The 15,920-nt window shown below is 38.8% G+C and overlaps 1 protein-coding gene across 1 annotated transcript in view; it reads left to right on the top strand.

Moving 5' to 3' along the window:
* The first annotated feature begins 7,487 nt into the window (after positions 1–7,487).
* dmpk (DM1 protein kinase) overlaps positions 7,488–15,920 on the top strand; it is a 59,175-nt gene continuing 50,742 nt past the window's right edge. The window contains exon 1 of the mRNA XM_030153904.1: positions 7,488–7,838. Within this exon, the coding sequence (XP_030009764.1) occupies positions 7,673–7,838 (166 nt within the window). The 5' untranslated portion in view covers positions 7,488–7,672. The remainder of the gene's footprint in view (positions 7,839–15,920) is intronic.

Here is a 15,920-nt window from a genome sequence, read left to right as displayed (position 1 = left end):
TATTTTCTTTTGCTGAGTTTTGTCTGATTATCTCACTCAAAACAAAGAGCCATTTCACAGAACAATCACATTCCATAGTGATATATTTTTCAAAAGGGGAGGCAAGGGGTATTGTTTTTGGTTCAGTTTGTTTCTTTGATTGTTAACATTCTAGCAGCAAAACTGTTGGTTGAATTCATACCAAATTTGGTTAATGGATTGCAAGTGACCCAAAATAGATCTGATTACATTTTGGGAACAGTAGATCAAAGTTTCAATTTTTTATGAATTTTTTAAATCTTTTTTTTTTTTTTCCCATTTACTTATAATGCGCAAAATTTTACATGTCTGTAGCAGCAAAACTATTGATTGAATTCATACCAAATTGGGTTTATAGATTGCCAGTGACCCAGAATAGATGTGGTTACATTTGGGAAAAGTAAGTCAAAGTTCACATTTTTTATGATTTTTTTTTTTTTAAACCTTTTTTTTTATTCCTATTTATTTATAACGGGCAAAATTTCAAATATCTATAAAAAAAAAACAAAAAAAACATCCATTTTGTTTCAATTTACTTCAAACTTGGCACATATACAGTACAGAGGCAGTTAATATGCTGACATCACCACACTCATAGACGTGATGACATCAGTTGGATCAATGCTAAAATAACCAACAATACGTGCGAGGGGCGGGGTTTGCTGTGCTTTGCACCACTTGTTTTCTTCATGCTATTAGACACACCGTTGCTTTATGGGAAATGTAGGAATCAGTGTTTCTGCACGTTGGACTTAAAGCTTTAGGTTCTGTGTTGGAAAAATGTTGGAGCGTCTGTTTCACAAATAAAAGCTTACCCAAGCATTTTCTCTCCTACAGCAACCCTGAACAGTAATAAGAGCTGGCAATAATAAATTAGACAGATGTGTCGGTAATGACTATGTGTCCTTTTTCCAACTCATCCTGGCTTTTGGTTTCAGAATGGTAACCCAATCACTAAATTTAGAACGGCACATGACTGCAGCCATAAAGCCGGGTGATCCTATTAAAGTCGATGATTAATACTCTGTTGATGAACTGCATCATTATGACATTAGTAAACATGTCCACACTAATGAAGGGACAACCAGTAACCTTTATTTAGACTGTTGAGGTTTGTTTCACTTATGAATAAGCTTTATTCATGTAAGAGTTGTTACCAGTCCACATGAAAAATGATAAATAATACATGTTTGTTTAGAATAATAAAATAATAAAATGACCCAATGTTAAATGTTCAGTGTGTTAGATTTGTGTGTGTTTAGATGAATTCATGCTGGACTCTTCATATTTATTTTAGCAAAGATTCTCTATGTGACGGTTCACTTCCTGTTTTTAAGTGGGTGTGGCCAACAAGGGTTGAGAACATTGTGTAGATGGATGAAAGTAGATTAATAGGGTTAAATAAAATAAACTTAAAACACATATTTCTTACTGGTAATTATTATTATTAAACCATAAAGACCCAGTGCTACTTTTATGGTAGTTAATAAATCATTTTTCCTCTATATTTAACCTTTCTTAAGTGATTTGTCACCATTTATTATAAAATAATCCTCTGTATTTTGCTTTTTTTTTTCAGTGAAAATCTGATATTTTGTAATATTTAATGTACTGATCAAGTAGATGTTTATAAAAGCTCAGATTAAAGTTGAGGGTTATTATACTCAGTGCCAATGAAAACGCAACACTTGAATGTGTTTTATTGTTCCTGAGCTGCATCAATAGGTTTAAGTTTCACCTGTACAAGATAATCCCAGACAATTTCTTAACAACCTGAGACGGGTTGAGCTATTGTCACACTTGAATGAACTTGTCTGCATTCATAAGACTTGTTTTTCTCATTGCTCAGCGATGAACTGCTCAACTTAAGGAACTGTGGTCAGTTAAAGAGTGGTCATGTTCTGTATATAAAGGCAAGCTGAAAAGCACGAAAATCATTTGCAATAACTCAGCGATGCCTAGACTGACACGTGACCAAAGATGCCATGCTTTGGGGCTCCTGGAGGCCGGAATCTGTGCTCGGCAGGTGGCGCGCCGTTTTGGATGCAATGTGTCCACCATAGTCAGGATGCAACAGAGGCATGAAGAAACTGGCTCGACTGCAGACAGACCTCGCCCTGGACGAGCATGTGTGACCACGCCACAGCAGGATCGCTACATTGAGCTGCAGCACCTCCAGGACCGCTTTGTGACTTTTGGTTTTGGGGGTCCTTGAGTTTCTTTCTTTATCCTTATTTTTTGTCAACAAATTTGGATGTGATTTTTTATTTTTACTGTATAGAAATGGCCTATGATTAATTCCAAAGAGCTTATGGAATAAAAATCCTCATTAATTTAAAAAAATATAAGAGTCTTCAAGTGTTGCGTTTTCATTGGCACTGAGTATATATCAGAAACAGAGAAAACTGAAGAAAAAGGGACTTTTTTTTTGGGCAAATCTATCAGTAACTAAATATAAACAAAGTGTCTCTATCCACTGTCATTGATCCATCTCCATGGGTTTTACTGGTGAATCAATGTTGTAGAAGATGAAAGTGTTTCCATGTTCACTACGGAGCCTCTGAACGTCCAAATGGGTCATATCTAATGACCATGAAAAGGTGACAACCTGCATTGTAGACCAATTATTTACATGTATTGATAGGACTAATGGATTAACAGGTATTAAAAAGTTTAGATCAGTAGATGATTTTGGTTGATGGTGGATATTTGGGTCTTTATGGGTTAATTACCAGTATCACTTTATTTCCCTGTTTGTTTTTACTTTCTGTTGACAAGATTTATGTTTGGGCCTCAATCAGTGTTCATTTTTATGTGCTCACATTAGAAGACTCCATTTCTAAACAGCTGCTGGTGTTGTTTTATCGTTGTGGCTGTAGAGGAGCAGGAGAGAAACATTGTAGATGTTGGTGTGGTGGAGGGTCTTCATTATTAGATTTGATCAGTCAGTCCCCACTATGTTGGAAAAACATGATATCCATGGAATGGTTTGACAGAACTGGAAGTGAAGTTGGTAACCCATTTTTAAAAAAAATCATTGTTACTCATTTGCTTGAGCTGAATGATAGCTCATCTTCTCATGCATGATTTTGAGCAAAGACACATAGGACCAGTTTAGTCACTCTAGTGCAGGGATGTCAAACTCATTTTAGTTCAGGAGCCACATTCAGCCCAATATGATCTCAAGTGGGCCGGACCACTAAAATAATAACAGTGAAAAAGTAAAATTATATTATGATAATTGTTTACATCTTCAAAAATTCCTTAAAAATTTTAATAACATGAACAGATTGGAATGCCTTAAGAAAAACAAGTGCAATTTTAACAATATGCATCAATTTATCATTTATGCATGTGCGTTACAACTTACATTACAATACAAATATACAAAACAGTTAGTAACAGGCAAAATACTGGTCTTAAGACATTCATTTTTGTTCAGGTTATTCACACTTTGTGTAAAAGGATAGTTAATGTAAATAGTTTCATGTATTTACTTTTTTTTTTTTTTTTTTTTACACAAAAATAAAGAGAAAATGTGTGGTTTTCATTATTTATAGGTTATTATGATAATATTTTACTGGTCTGACCCACTTGAGATCTAATTAGTCTGTATGTGGAACCTGAATTACAATGATTTGTACACCACTGATTGTTAATATTTTCAGTGTAATTTTTGCACTTCACATATTCATCCCATGGGCCAGACTGGACCCTTTGGGGGGCTGGATTTGGATCCCGGGATGCATGTTTGACACCTGTGCTCTAGTGTATGATCATGTGAAAATAAGACTCGCTGTGTTTCGTTAACATAGAGTGAGACAATATGCACATCATGAACTAGTCACCTCCATGGAGTCCACCCTGTTTCAACACTGGCTCTTCCTGTTCTTCTCCTTTATTGTGTCTTATGACCGGTTGTATCTAGTGTTAAGGTTAATTACCATAACTTACTACAGTCTACTCTCGTTATACCGCCAACTTCCGTTCACGGCCAAATTGGCGGTATAGCGAAAATGGCGTTACAACGGGTTGCGTCCATAACGTGCATGTCTTTACTATATGATGTCTATGCTGCCTCCGTTAACCCGTTCTAATTGCGTTTCTAAATAAATCTTGATTCTGTTATGTTGTAAGGGATCATTTAAAGTGGGGAAACATTTTAAGCATTATTATACCGTGTCGGGAAATGACACCCCATCATCTTGAGGCTTTGGCTTAGTCCCACGTCCTCTTCCTGACATCCTGACCTACTGAGTGTTCTGCGATAAATGAACGGTGGCCGTTCCGTAGACCTACTCGTAGCTTGTCACGATCAGCGTCTGGCGCGTTTGTTTCAGTGCATTGTTAAAATTTATGTGTACTCGATGGCAATCACGCTGGCGGTATAACGGTCGGGAAATCAATGGTATAAGTGTTGTTTGTGCGTGGAACTGGGCTGGCGGATGGCGATAGGCGGAAATGGCGGTAGCTAATGGAATAATGCATTGGGGATTTTTGTGCAATGGTTTTGGTCGGCGGTGAGCGAAAATGGCGGTATAACGGTGGGCGGTTTAACGAGAGTAGACTGTATATCTCAGTGTGTACCCTAGACTATGGCCCAATCCCAGTTCCACCCTTAGCCCTCCCCCTTACCTCTACCCCTTGCCCCTTGCACTTGGCACTACCCTTTGAAACTGAGCTGCAAGGGTTAGGGATTGAAACATTCCCCTATGAAATGGGACAACCCTTCGAGGCCTGTTACGTCATCAGCGGTCACTGATGTGATAACTTTGTTTCCGAAAGTATTCCCCATGGCGTCAGTAGCTGTAACCATCTCTGTTGCATGGGCTTTGGTCATCTTTTTGCGGCTATCAACTATAAACCGCAGAAATCTATAACACATTGAAACGGCATTAAATGGTCGATCAAATGATTAAGTTGTTTATGAACAAAATACACACATTTATGCGTTTCTTTCATCCCACTGCTGCACTCTTTGGTTCTGTTTACCTCCATCTTGCCAATGATTCAAACAGAATTATGGGAAATTTCTCCTACCCCTCTGTTTGTAGAGTGGGCCTGAAAAATCTTTGTTTTGAGGGCCAAACAGCCCTCTGCCTCAGCCCTTCCCTCAGTCTAATCGAGAATCGGGACAACACTACCCCTTTACGTGTACGCACAAAACAGAGGAGTAGGGGTAAGGGGGCGGGCCAAGGGGTGAATTGGGATTCAGCCCATGTGATATAGACAGTAGTGGGAAAAAGCTTTTGGACACCCCATGCATTTGTGAGGTATTTCATTAAGAATCACTCACTTGCAAAACATGCAAATCAATTGCATTTGTCTGTGACTGTTCATGGTAATAACTGAGATGATGTAAAATAAAAAAATAAAAAAATAAACTATTTTTTTCAACAACTGTCAGTTCAAGAGCTGTGGCATCACCCATTGTTTTCTGAACTGCTGTTTAAAAGCCAGTAGTTTGTGATTTGACCATTGGATTTCATGGCGGTCTCCACCTATGAGCTACAATACAAATATTTTTCTTATTTTGGGGCTCTAGATGACAAATGTTGGCACTATCACAAAATTTTTTATCAGAAGCACTCCATAAATATGAAATATTATTTAAATGTCCTCAGAGCCTGGCTCACCACACCAGCATCAGCCTTGAATCATCTCAAGCCAAATGAAATATCAAGATGACAGGAGAGGCAAAAGAATTAAAAAATAAATAAACATAAATAAAATTCCATCATTATGTACCCACACTATCCCTCGGTCATGCATCAGCAGTTGGCAGGGTGAAAATATGCCCACATCTGAATGCTTTAGTTTGGCCAGCATCGCTTTCCTGGCAAATCATTTCCCTAAACACTGTCTGGACCACACAAACGCTGGTGTGAGTCAATATTCACAGAAGAAATGGAGCGTGCAGTGGTCATACTGTACATAGGGGTGGAAAAAAGGTCCACAACTACCTGTAGACAGTAAAAGAAGAATTTAAGTCATTTACTTTTTGTACAAATACTACAGCTCTGTGAACATGCTTCACTACAAGCAAGTTCTGACATAAAACCAAGGAGTATTATCAGCAAAATGTGCTTGAAATGTTCAAAATCAATATATTTGGAAATATTTGGACAGGGAAGGGAAGAGAGAAAAAAATACTCTATTTGTCTATGAGATGTAGTGTAGTGTATTTATAATGAAGCCTAAAATGGAAAGTACTTGTTGCATTCCACCACTTCCTGTTTGCTCATGCTCATAATAAAAAGTCACTACCTAACACCTTCCTCATGCGTGCAACAGAACTTGTTTTCTAGATAAAAACTGATTCTTTACTCACAAACTGTAAAAAAAAAAATTTAAAAAAATAAATAAAAATACTATCACACTGTAAACCCATAAGGCTTTGGAAAACAGAAAGCACATTGTATTAGTTTGCAGAAAATTTAAATTAAACAGCCACGAAAAGGAGAGATTAAAAGTTTTAAGGCGGTGCTGTGTGGCAGCTGTGGTGTATTTATACAGACAGAAGAGGAAGGAGGCAGTTCACTCGAAAAGTCAAAACAGAAAAGTTGGGGTGGAGAAAGAGAAGAGGGTGAAAGAGAGTACAGACCGAGCGAGACACAGACGCTGCAGGAGAGGAGGACAGAGGGACGGAGGGACGGCAGGGTTTACAAAGACACTGAGCTGCACAAGAACAGACGATCACTGCTGCATCTTTGGAAAAGAGTTGAGGAGCAGAGGAAAACATGACACGGGGAAGACCGACAGGGTTGACAGAAGGGGGAGAAGGGTGAGACAGCAGGGGCACACAGAAAAAAATATCAAGGAACTAAAAAAGATCCTTGGACCGTTGACAAAATAAGAGATTTGTACTTTTTCAAAACATGACTGAGTGTAACAGCAACAGCTACCACTGATTCAGGTCAATGGTTCCTGTTTGCTCTGTCATAAGGGGAAGAAAAAGGGAAGAACAGCAAACAAGAGCAGGTAGTAAAAAATAATTAACAAGTGGCAGGAGGAAAAGAGAAAGAGGAATTGTTGCAGTGATACTTCTCTAATTTGTGTTGTAGTAGAAAGTTTAGAGGACTTTGAATAGAGGGAGTGGGAAGAGAGGCAGAGGGAGACTCAAAGACCAAAAAAGGTCTGGAGTCAGAGCTGGAGAAACTGCAGGCTTAACAGATGCTGCACCTCCATGGGGAGAGAAGAATAAGGAGAGAGACAGACAGACACAGACAAACGGAGGGGACAGACGGATAAAGACAAATAAGACAGAAGATTAAAGAATGTAAGTGGTAGTAAAGTTGAAACCAAAGGAAGGAGAGTAGAAGTCAGTTAATGGGACGAGTTAAAAGAGGATGACTGCAAAGAAAACACACACTCCTGTCCTGTGATCAGTCAGAGTAGGTCAAAAGAAAAGGCAGGTCAACAGCAGACAGGCAGGCGGGGGTGGGGTGGGTGGGGTGTTGAACCACAGACACATCCACAGTGTGTGTTTGTCACTGAGGGGTGGGGGGGTGCAGTCCAAAAAAGACTGAGAGGGTGGGATGTTACTGTAAATGTGTTAGAGGACAACACCACTCTTACTGTAAAGCTAAGACATCATGGACACCAGGCTGTCTCTGAAGATCTAACCCAACCGGCCCCCCACCCACTGGGCGCCATGTCGACGGGCCCTGGCCTTGGTAAACTGGACCTGGCTGAGGGCCCCCAGTCCACGGGACTGGTTGGACTCCAAACCCTGCTGGACCTGCTGGTGGGAGTCTACCAGGAGTTCTATTCCTCGCCCTTCGCAAGGGAGAAGTATGTCTCTGGTTTCCTGCAATGGGGTGAGTGTTGTTCTTCCTACATGTGGGTTTTAATAGTGTTTATTCTGTCATATCAGGCTGAGAAACCCCAACAAACACAGCCATAAAGTTACATTAAAATATTAACATTAACCCTTTCATGCATGAATTATGAGAACCTTAATCAAGATTTTTTTTTTTTTCCTGGATGCTTTTATTCCTCTTTAGGCATGGAAAAAACAATGTGATTGAATTTTTTTTTATTAATCTATTTTTCATGGAGTTACAAAAATGTCCACTCAGCTGGACACCGTGTGTTTAATTTTTGAAGGAAAGAAACATGCATTTACTGACATACTGTGTAAAAACTATGAAATACAAACATTTTTAATGACGCTAATCTGATGTTTTCTCACATTTTAACATATTCTAATACTAGTTATTACTCACAAATAATAATATGCAAAAAAACAACTACTTTTTGTTAAAAAAAAAAAATGCAACAACAAGCAATTGATTTACACTCACATATGTTACTGCGGATCAGGTTTATCAAGAACAGGAATGTTACAGTGATGGTATAAACTGCAGTGTATGGGATAATGCATAAGTATCCACAGTTTTGTTTGATGTGCAAACAAAACAACAAAATCCATGAATATACAAGAGAACAGCTGTAGAATAGCTGTCCACTGTAGTGACCACTATGCATGAAAGAGTTAAGTTGGCGTAGGGGGCAAAGTCCTGCCCCTTCCCTGTTAAAAGACAAGTTTTTGATCCAGTGTGATCAGTACTATCAAGTGCACAAGGGAATGTGGTTAATTTAAGGGTTAACTGTTTGAGCTTTAGGTGTTTTGTAAACTTGGAAGGAGCTGTTTACATCCACAGAGGGTCCACTATGTCTTTTACAGATGTTCACTTCAGACCAGTTATCTTCTGTTCCTTTTTTTCTGTTGAATTAGTTGAATTATCATCACATACTGTGTTTGAGCTTGGACCCGGGTCATTATCCTGTTAAACAGACAAACCAAACTGTAGATTAGTCAAGGGCCTTTAAAAAGGCATCCATAGGGGAGGGTGAGGTGAGGTATCCCCTTGGTTATAATCTGCAACATCACTGTTAGATGCTGCTAAAGACACACTGAATCTGAAATGTAGTTTTGTGTTTTGGGCCACATATTCTTCACTAACACTAACGTGGCAGTTACCTTGACCTATTTTAACAGAGGTCGAAAACTCCCCTGTCTGATCTGCAAAAGGATAGTGAATCACTTCCAAAGTTATGATGGTGTCAGGACTTAAACTCTCTGGAGGGTTTCTGAGATTTCTTTAATCTTCTCCCTCCAAAGGTTTTTTTTTTTTTTTTTTTTTTTTTTGATGAGTAGAACTTCCATATCCGATCTGAGTGCCCTACACTGTGCAGACTGTAAAGCCCTCTGGAAAATTTATTATGTGTGATTTGGGGCTAATATAAATAAAACTGACTTAACTTGAAATTACTCATCACACTGCTGATAGCACATGTTACTTGGCAACCTCTGTTTGGCTCCATCTAAAAGAGTCAACTGATGCATTACCTTCCACTCACCACTCACACCACTGTGTGTGACTAAGCAACCACTTCATGTTTCTGCCGTTCCACAACTGAATTCCTGAATAGAACACTAGTTAATTCACTAATGATTAACTTTACCATTGATGTACTGTACAGGCACATTGCATTAATTTAAAACCTCTTTTAATGACCTTCAAAGTGACTTAATGGCTAAGTTTTTATCATGCTGTTGTCAGTTCACAGTCATGTTTCTTCTGTTTTTGAAGTGCAGCTGTTTACATTCACAAAAGGACCATTGTCTTTGATATCCTCTTATGTATGCAGATTGAGCAAAGTAAAATCACTGGGAAGCTTACCCCTGCACATGGTTAGCACACAATCCTCTCGTTATTATTACCCAAATATTTCTCTAGTCATTTTTTCTAGAGGGTTCTGTGCAGTTTCCTTTGCAGCTGTGGAAAAGTGAAGGTAATATATCACAGTAGGGGAGCAGCCATGTAGCATCTGTGAGTAGAGATGGAAAGCAAAGTCATAACAGGGATCAGTAAATAGATATGTCACATGTTTAACTGTATTTAGTGGTGTAGTGGTCCCTGGAGAAGTGGATATACTCTCAATTTTTGCCCTTTTTAAAAAACTTTTAAGAAGTCCAGAAAAAAACACCCTGTTTAAGAAACAGTGACATGTAAGACTTCTCTATTTAGTTTACCCAAAAATCCATCAGTAGTATTTGTTCACAATTAAAATGATCGTGACTTGATCAGGAGCAGTTTGTAGGTATTACTGATCACACAAGCAGCTGTGCAAATGTCAAATGTATTCAACATGAGGCAAACATAGGATAATGTTAGCAGTTTATAATGTTAGCCTTTCATAATGTTAGCCTACTCACACAGGTGACCTATTGGTGACAAAATCTCTTTTCCTCTAAATGTGCAGTCATATGGTCAGTAGTTTAACAGTGACTCATTCTGAAACCACCTTAAAACTTACCTCAGAATTATGTATTCCATGAAAGTAGGTTCTCTTAATATGTGTCCCTCATTTGAAAGACGTTTATTGTGCCTTTCTCCTTCACATTTCCAATAATCGCGCATCTTTCAACAAGACGTGCAGTGACCTGTCAGTCAGCTGGGGTGGAACTGGCACCTGAGGTGTCCAGTCAGGTTTGAGATGGCCGGCACTAGTTACCAATATATTCCTCGGCATGACCCGCCCTACTCTGTCTCTGATTGGCTCATCAGTGCTCATGCCTAAAGTTAACCAATCTAACCAGTGAAGACAGCGAGTACTGGCCAATTAGAGGCAGAGTAGGGCGGGTCATGGCTTCACCACCCGAGGGGAAAAAATGAGCAATTTGGCTGCAGATACTACTGAATGGTGCACATTAGGGGGATTTAGAAGTGGGTATACGCAATACTGACTGAAAAATAAGTAGGTGTACGCCGTAAACCCTGGACTACACCGCTGACTGTATATCCTCCTAAGACCCAGGAAAGAAAAGGTTTTGGCATTTTTCTGTTAAATAATTGTACATCTGGACTTTTTTACGTAGTGTCCTTTGCAGTGGACCATGTTTTTGTTTTTTTTTTTTGAAGTAAAGCTGTAAGTAAAGCTCCTGTCACCTACAGAGGACAAGAATGCATTGTTGGGCCTCAAGAGGATATGATTGGCCAAAATTTTGCATCATCAGGCAGATTTCGACTGTCTGTAAACAGAGTCAAGAGGAGGCGCAGGAGTCTTGTTTCCTTTTACACCACTTCAATTACAATACGCTGAAAAGTTGTTGTCCCCTTTTGCCAAAAAGTAGCAAAAGCATTAAAACTTTAAGTGGATATCAGTGCTAATCCACATCAAAAGGCAAGGATCAAGGCTCCAAAATGAAACTAATTTGTAAGTATTTTAATCTAATGCTCCCATAGACTTACACTGGACTTCTCTCTAAGCCTTCTAAATTAACAGTTTACAGAACTCCTTCTAGTCTTAGTCATTTTATTCAGATCTGGTGGTCATCATTAAATTATTGCTTCATTAATATTGTTAATTCAATTTAATTATTAATTTATCCACTTCTAAAACCTATAATGTTTGGTGGGGTTGGACTGCTTTACTTTTCTTTTATTTTTCTTCTTCTTCTTTTCTTTGAGGATATGAATGCACATAGGCTTTACACCGTGTTTATGTTATTGTTGCTTCTACTGTAAATGTATTTCTTTGAAAAGTCCAACCAGGGAGGGGAGTTGCAAATTAGAGTAGCTCAATGCTATATTCTCCTTATACAGACCATCAGATATTCTATATGTTCATTATATTCCACTGCATTGTCCCTGACAAGTAAATGAATAAATAAATAAAAATGCACATCACATGTCAGATTTATTTTCATTATACTTGTAATTTACAGCATGTGTCTAAGCTATTAAAGCTACCAAAAAGCAGCCTCCTGAAACCTTTGGTCACATCCCTGTGTCACATGATCCTCGTCTTTCATGTTACAACGCTCTGTCAGGACACATGAGCCCACTGTGACCCACTGAAGTGACCCACTGATGTGACCCACTGAAGTGACACTAAATCCTACTCTTTAGCACTCAGAGCAGTAAATCCTGGTCCCTGCTCTTAACCTCTATTAACTACAGCTTGGGATTTCTTAGTGTTTTCAGCCAGTGGTCTTGAAAGCAAATCTTTACACAAATTTAACTTTCATCAGTTTCAGATTTCAATCAATCAATCAAATTTTATTTATATAGCGCCAATTTTTTTTTTCTAAACTTGTCTTGTCCAGCATCATAACAGCAGAATGGTTGTGTGGCTGCCTGTTGGTGCTGAACAAATTAGCTTTGCCAAGGGAAACGTCATAAAAGTAGTAGTAGTTTTTATTATGAGTTTTATTGAACCACATTTCGATGCCGGACCTGACATGGGGGCGGGGGGCAAGGATATATATTTATTGCCAAATTACTGCCAAATTAGTGCCATCTTGGTGACAGTGGTGAAGAAAAATTTCCTTTTAACAAGCAGAAACCTGGGGCAGACCCTGACTTTGGAGATTGGTCATCTGCCTTGACCAGCTGGGGTTAAAGAGAAAGAGTTAAAGGAAGAGAGAGAGAGAGAGAGAGAGAGAGAGATGGGGAGACACATGGATGCACAGAAAACTGAATTGTAACTGTTAAAAACTAGAATTGCTGTTGCTAGTATAAGTACAAATCAGCTGCTCGTCCTTCAGACAGGGGAAGCACATCGTCGGCTTACATCAGAAAATAAATAAATAAATAATTGTCAGGTTATTTAAACATAAATTCGGCCCTCCGTTCCTTTTTAAGAAAATGCTCGGTGATCTTATCGTACCAAATAGGCGTCTTTTCCAGGGACTGGACCAGTGTCCTCTGAATGTCCAGCAGAGCTGGTCTGCTTAGATTGCCTTGGCCCATTGTGTTGTGGGTGTAAGACTCCAGCCTTTTTAAACTACAGATGCTCCTTTCACTCCAACCTAGCCGACAGTTTGATTGATTTAACTATCTACAAAACGATATTAAACTCGCACAAGAAATGATTTAATTATGTAACTGAAACAAGAAAACGCTGAAATTATGTTAAATTGAAACAAGGAAGTCCAATGAGTGTGTTTTATTTACAGTGCGAGAAATGAACGAGTAATTTCGTAGTGGTTTCTCTGATTTCACAGCAGAATGCGCGATGTTATTAAACTGAACTGTGTCAGTGAAAGAGTAGATCTGAAAATAGCTGTCAATCAAACGGGATTCAGCCTTTCGACTGATCATCCAATCAGCATGTGGGATTCTGGCGTCCAGCCCGGCCGAGCTCCGCCCACAGCTCCATTCACCCACAGAGACTCCCGGCGTCCGGGGGCGGGACAACATCGTGGCATTTATCCAATTACCGTCCAGTTTTGAGGCAATGAAAAAAACTGTTCCACTCAGTCCCATTGAAGCCCAGAGACGCCCGCAGTCTACGGACAAATGCACTGAGCAGAGATGTATGAGAAAACAGCACAACAGGAATGGAAGAGAAGTGAACAACATCGCGTTTGTTGATTTGTGATAAAGCTGATTCTGAACGAACTCATCTTTGAGATGAACGTGTTCTAACACATTTGTAGTCAATAAAATGTCAACACAACCGAACATATTTAAACATTTAATTTTCGTAATTTTAGGGGAAGCCGGGCTTCCCTTGCAGTGTATGAGAAATCACCACTGGTACAAATATCCGTAACTGTTAATACTACTACTCCAAATACAAGTACTAACAGTGGATATACTACTCCTGCAGCTGTTAGTAACTAACAATAGAAACCGCTATCATCAATGTAACTTTATAAAGAAAACTAAGTGTGTCAAAATTAACACATTAATGTGGATTAATCCATCATCATGATTAATCTGATTACAAATTTTAATGCAATTATCCTCTCTGCAGCACAGAATGACTCTGAATGTCTCTAGCAATGTATTTTTGGGGCAGTTTGTCCAAGTAGTTACCATCACACATGCGCAAATGGTCAGTTGATCCGGCAGTGACAGGCAGCAGAACCAACCCATAAAGATGGAAGACCCTAAACAGCACCTCTGGATGGAAATATGAGGACAAAAAAAAACAAGACAGGGGGTTATGCGCAGAGGGGGGAGGGACAAATGGCAGTTGAGTTTGATAGACATATCACCGTTCAGTCATTTCGATTAGGCGCTTAAAATGACGGGATGGTGTTTTTTCAGTCCTGTCTGTTCCACAGGTGACTAAATGTTTTTATTTTTGTGTTAGAGCATTTAATTAGTTGGTTGTAAATGGGGTGTGAAGGGGATTTTAAGCAATATAGTAAAAAAAAAAAAATGCTCCAGGAAAACATCTCACACCCCACCTTTAAAGTTACGTATTTTCCCAGCACACTTTACCATATGTAAACATTTATATTTAGCACTAGGCAAGGTCAAATTTACAGACGCATGTTAAATTGTTCATTCTGAAGCAATGAATTTAGCTTCATATTTATAATGGGAAAAAAAAAATATTAACGTATAACACTCAGCAGTGGACTGTGGTGTTTGGCTCTTAGCTCAAAGAACAGCATTGTTGAAACAGAATTACTGTCATAACTGAATCACATCAAAGCGGGAAATATTTGTAAGAATTTTTATCTTTCAGCGTGCTCACAGGAAATATCTCAAAACATGTTATCATCTTCACTGAAGCAAATTAAACACAACAGATACATGTTTCTTCTGGCTTGTGCAAAGTGACTAAGAAATTAGGGGAAATTGGGAATTACAGCATGTGGCTGTATCTGTGACATGTGATGACCGCTTTTCTTATCATTCTTGATTTATTAGTTGCTCTTGTAAATCTCGCAGACACGTCACGACCCATTAGAGCCCTATATATCCCTGTTTTACACCTCTGTAGTTGAAAAGTACTCTTCTTAACCTCACGGTCACCCTGCAATTTTTAGCACTTCCTCTATTTTTAGATTATTATATTTTCCATTCCTTACTAAATAACTCACCATGGGATTTTTTTGCGTAAGCCCCCTTAGACTTAGAGTAAATGCTTTTCTAAAAGATGATACTGAAGCCAGAATGAGTCAGGGACAGAGGAGGAAAATACTGACAGACAAAAGTGTTAGAGCTTTTTTTTTTTTTTTTTTTTTTTTTTTTGGAGGGCAGCTGTGTGGTGATTTGGATGGTTATTTCTGTATTCTTCACTGCGAAGCCCTAACAGTTTACTTTAACAGTGGTCATAAGAGTTTTGCATTGGTTTTCATTTTTACTGCCTTGTTAAATTAGCAGTACTTTAGAAAGTGGTTAGTGTTGCATCAGCTATAAGTTCTTTTTGTTTTCAGCATGAAGTGACCTCATAGCACGAAGGAGATGAAGCAAAACAAAAGGCTTTTCTGAGGCTGATGTGTTCTTGTTGTAGACGATAAAGTTGGCATGAAGTCATTTTATATGTTTAAGTGTTTTAATGTTTAAAGGTTATATAGACACATACTTGTTGCTCTTGCTCTGTTATTGAATCATGGTTTTTGTAAAGTTCCTTTTGCTGCTCTAGCATACCATTTAGCATGCTAGCGCTAATGTAGCCCACCTCCTCAACAATGTTTGCCTTCGGGAGCTTTGGAGGCATAATTCCAGCCTTCATGTCTGATGTAAACAGTAGTTGAGCCAAGTCAGTTGGTACCAACCTGAGAAAAAAGCTCTGGTTCGGTGTCACACTATTGAGGAGCAGAATATTTTACAGAGATTCACACTTTTCGTTGCTGCTACCTGAACAGGTGAACTGGGTGAACAGGTGTCTTGTGGTTTTGCCTGACATAGAAATTATATAGACTTTATATAATTGGTGGATGGAGGAAGGTGGGTCACCTTCTGGTTTTTGAATTGCCTTTTTACCCATGTTGGCTTTTCACAAACTGAAGTGACCATATTTGGACAAAAAGGGCAGAGCTGTGGGAGTGTAAGGGGACAGAGTGTCTGCAAACTGTCATGGGTGAGCTAATGCTAAATGCTAACTTACTGACTTGGTTAAACAGTGAACTTCATCAAGCTTTGCAT

This window comes from Sphaeramia orbicularis, chromosome 14, assembly GCF_902148855.1.
Source record: "Sphaeramia orbicularis chromosome 14, fSphaOr1.1, whole genome shotgun sequence".
Lineage (NCBI taxonomy): Eukaryota > Metazoa > Chordata > Actinopteri > Kurtiformes > Apogonidae > Sphaeramia > Sphaeramia orbicularis.
Note: the sequence above shows the minus strand (reverse complement) of the source record. Positions and strands in the feature narration are given on the sequence as shown.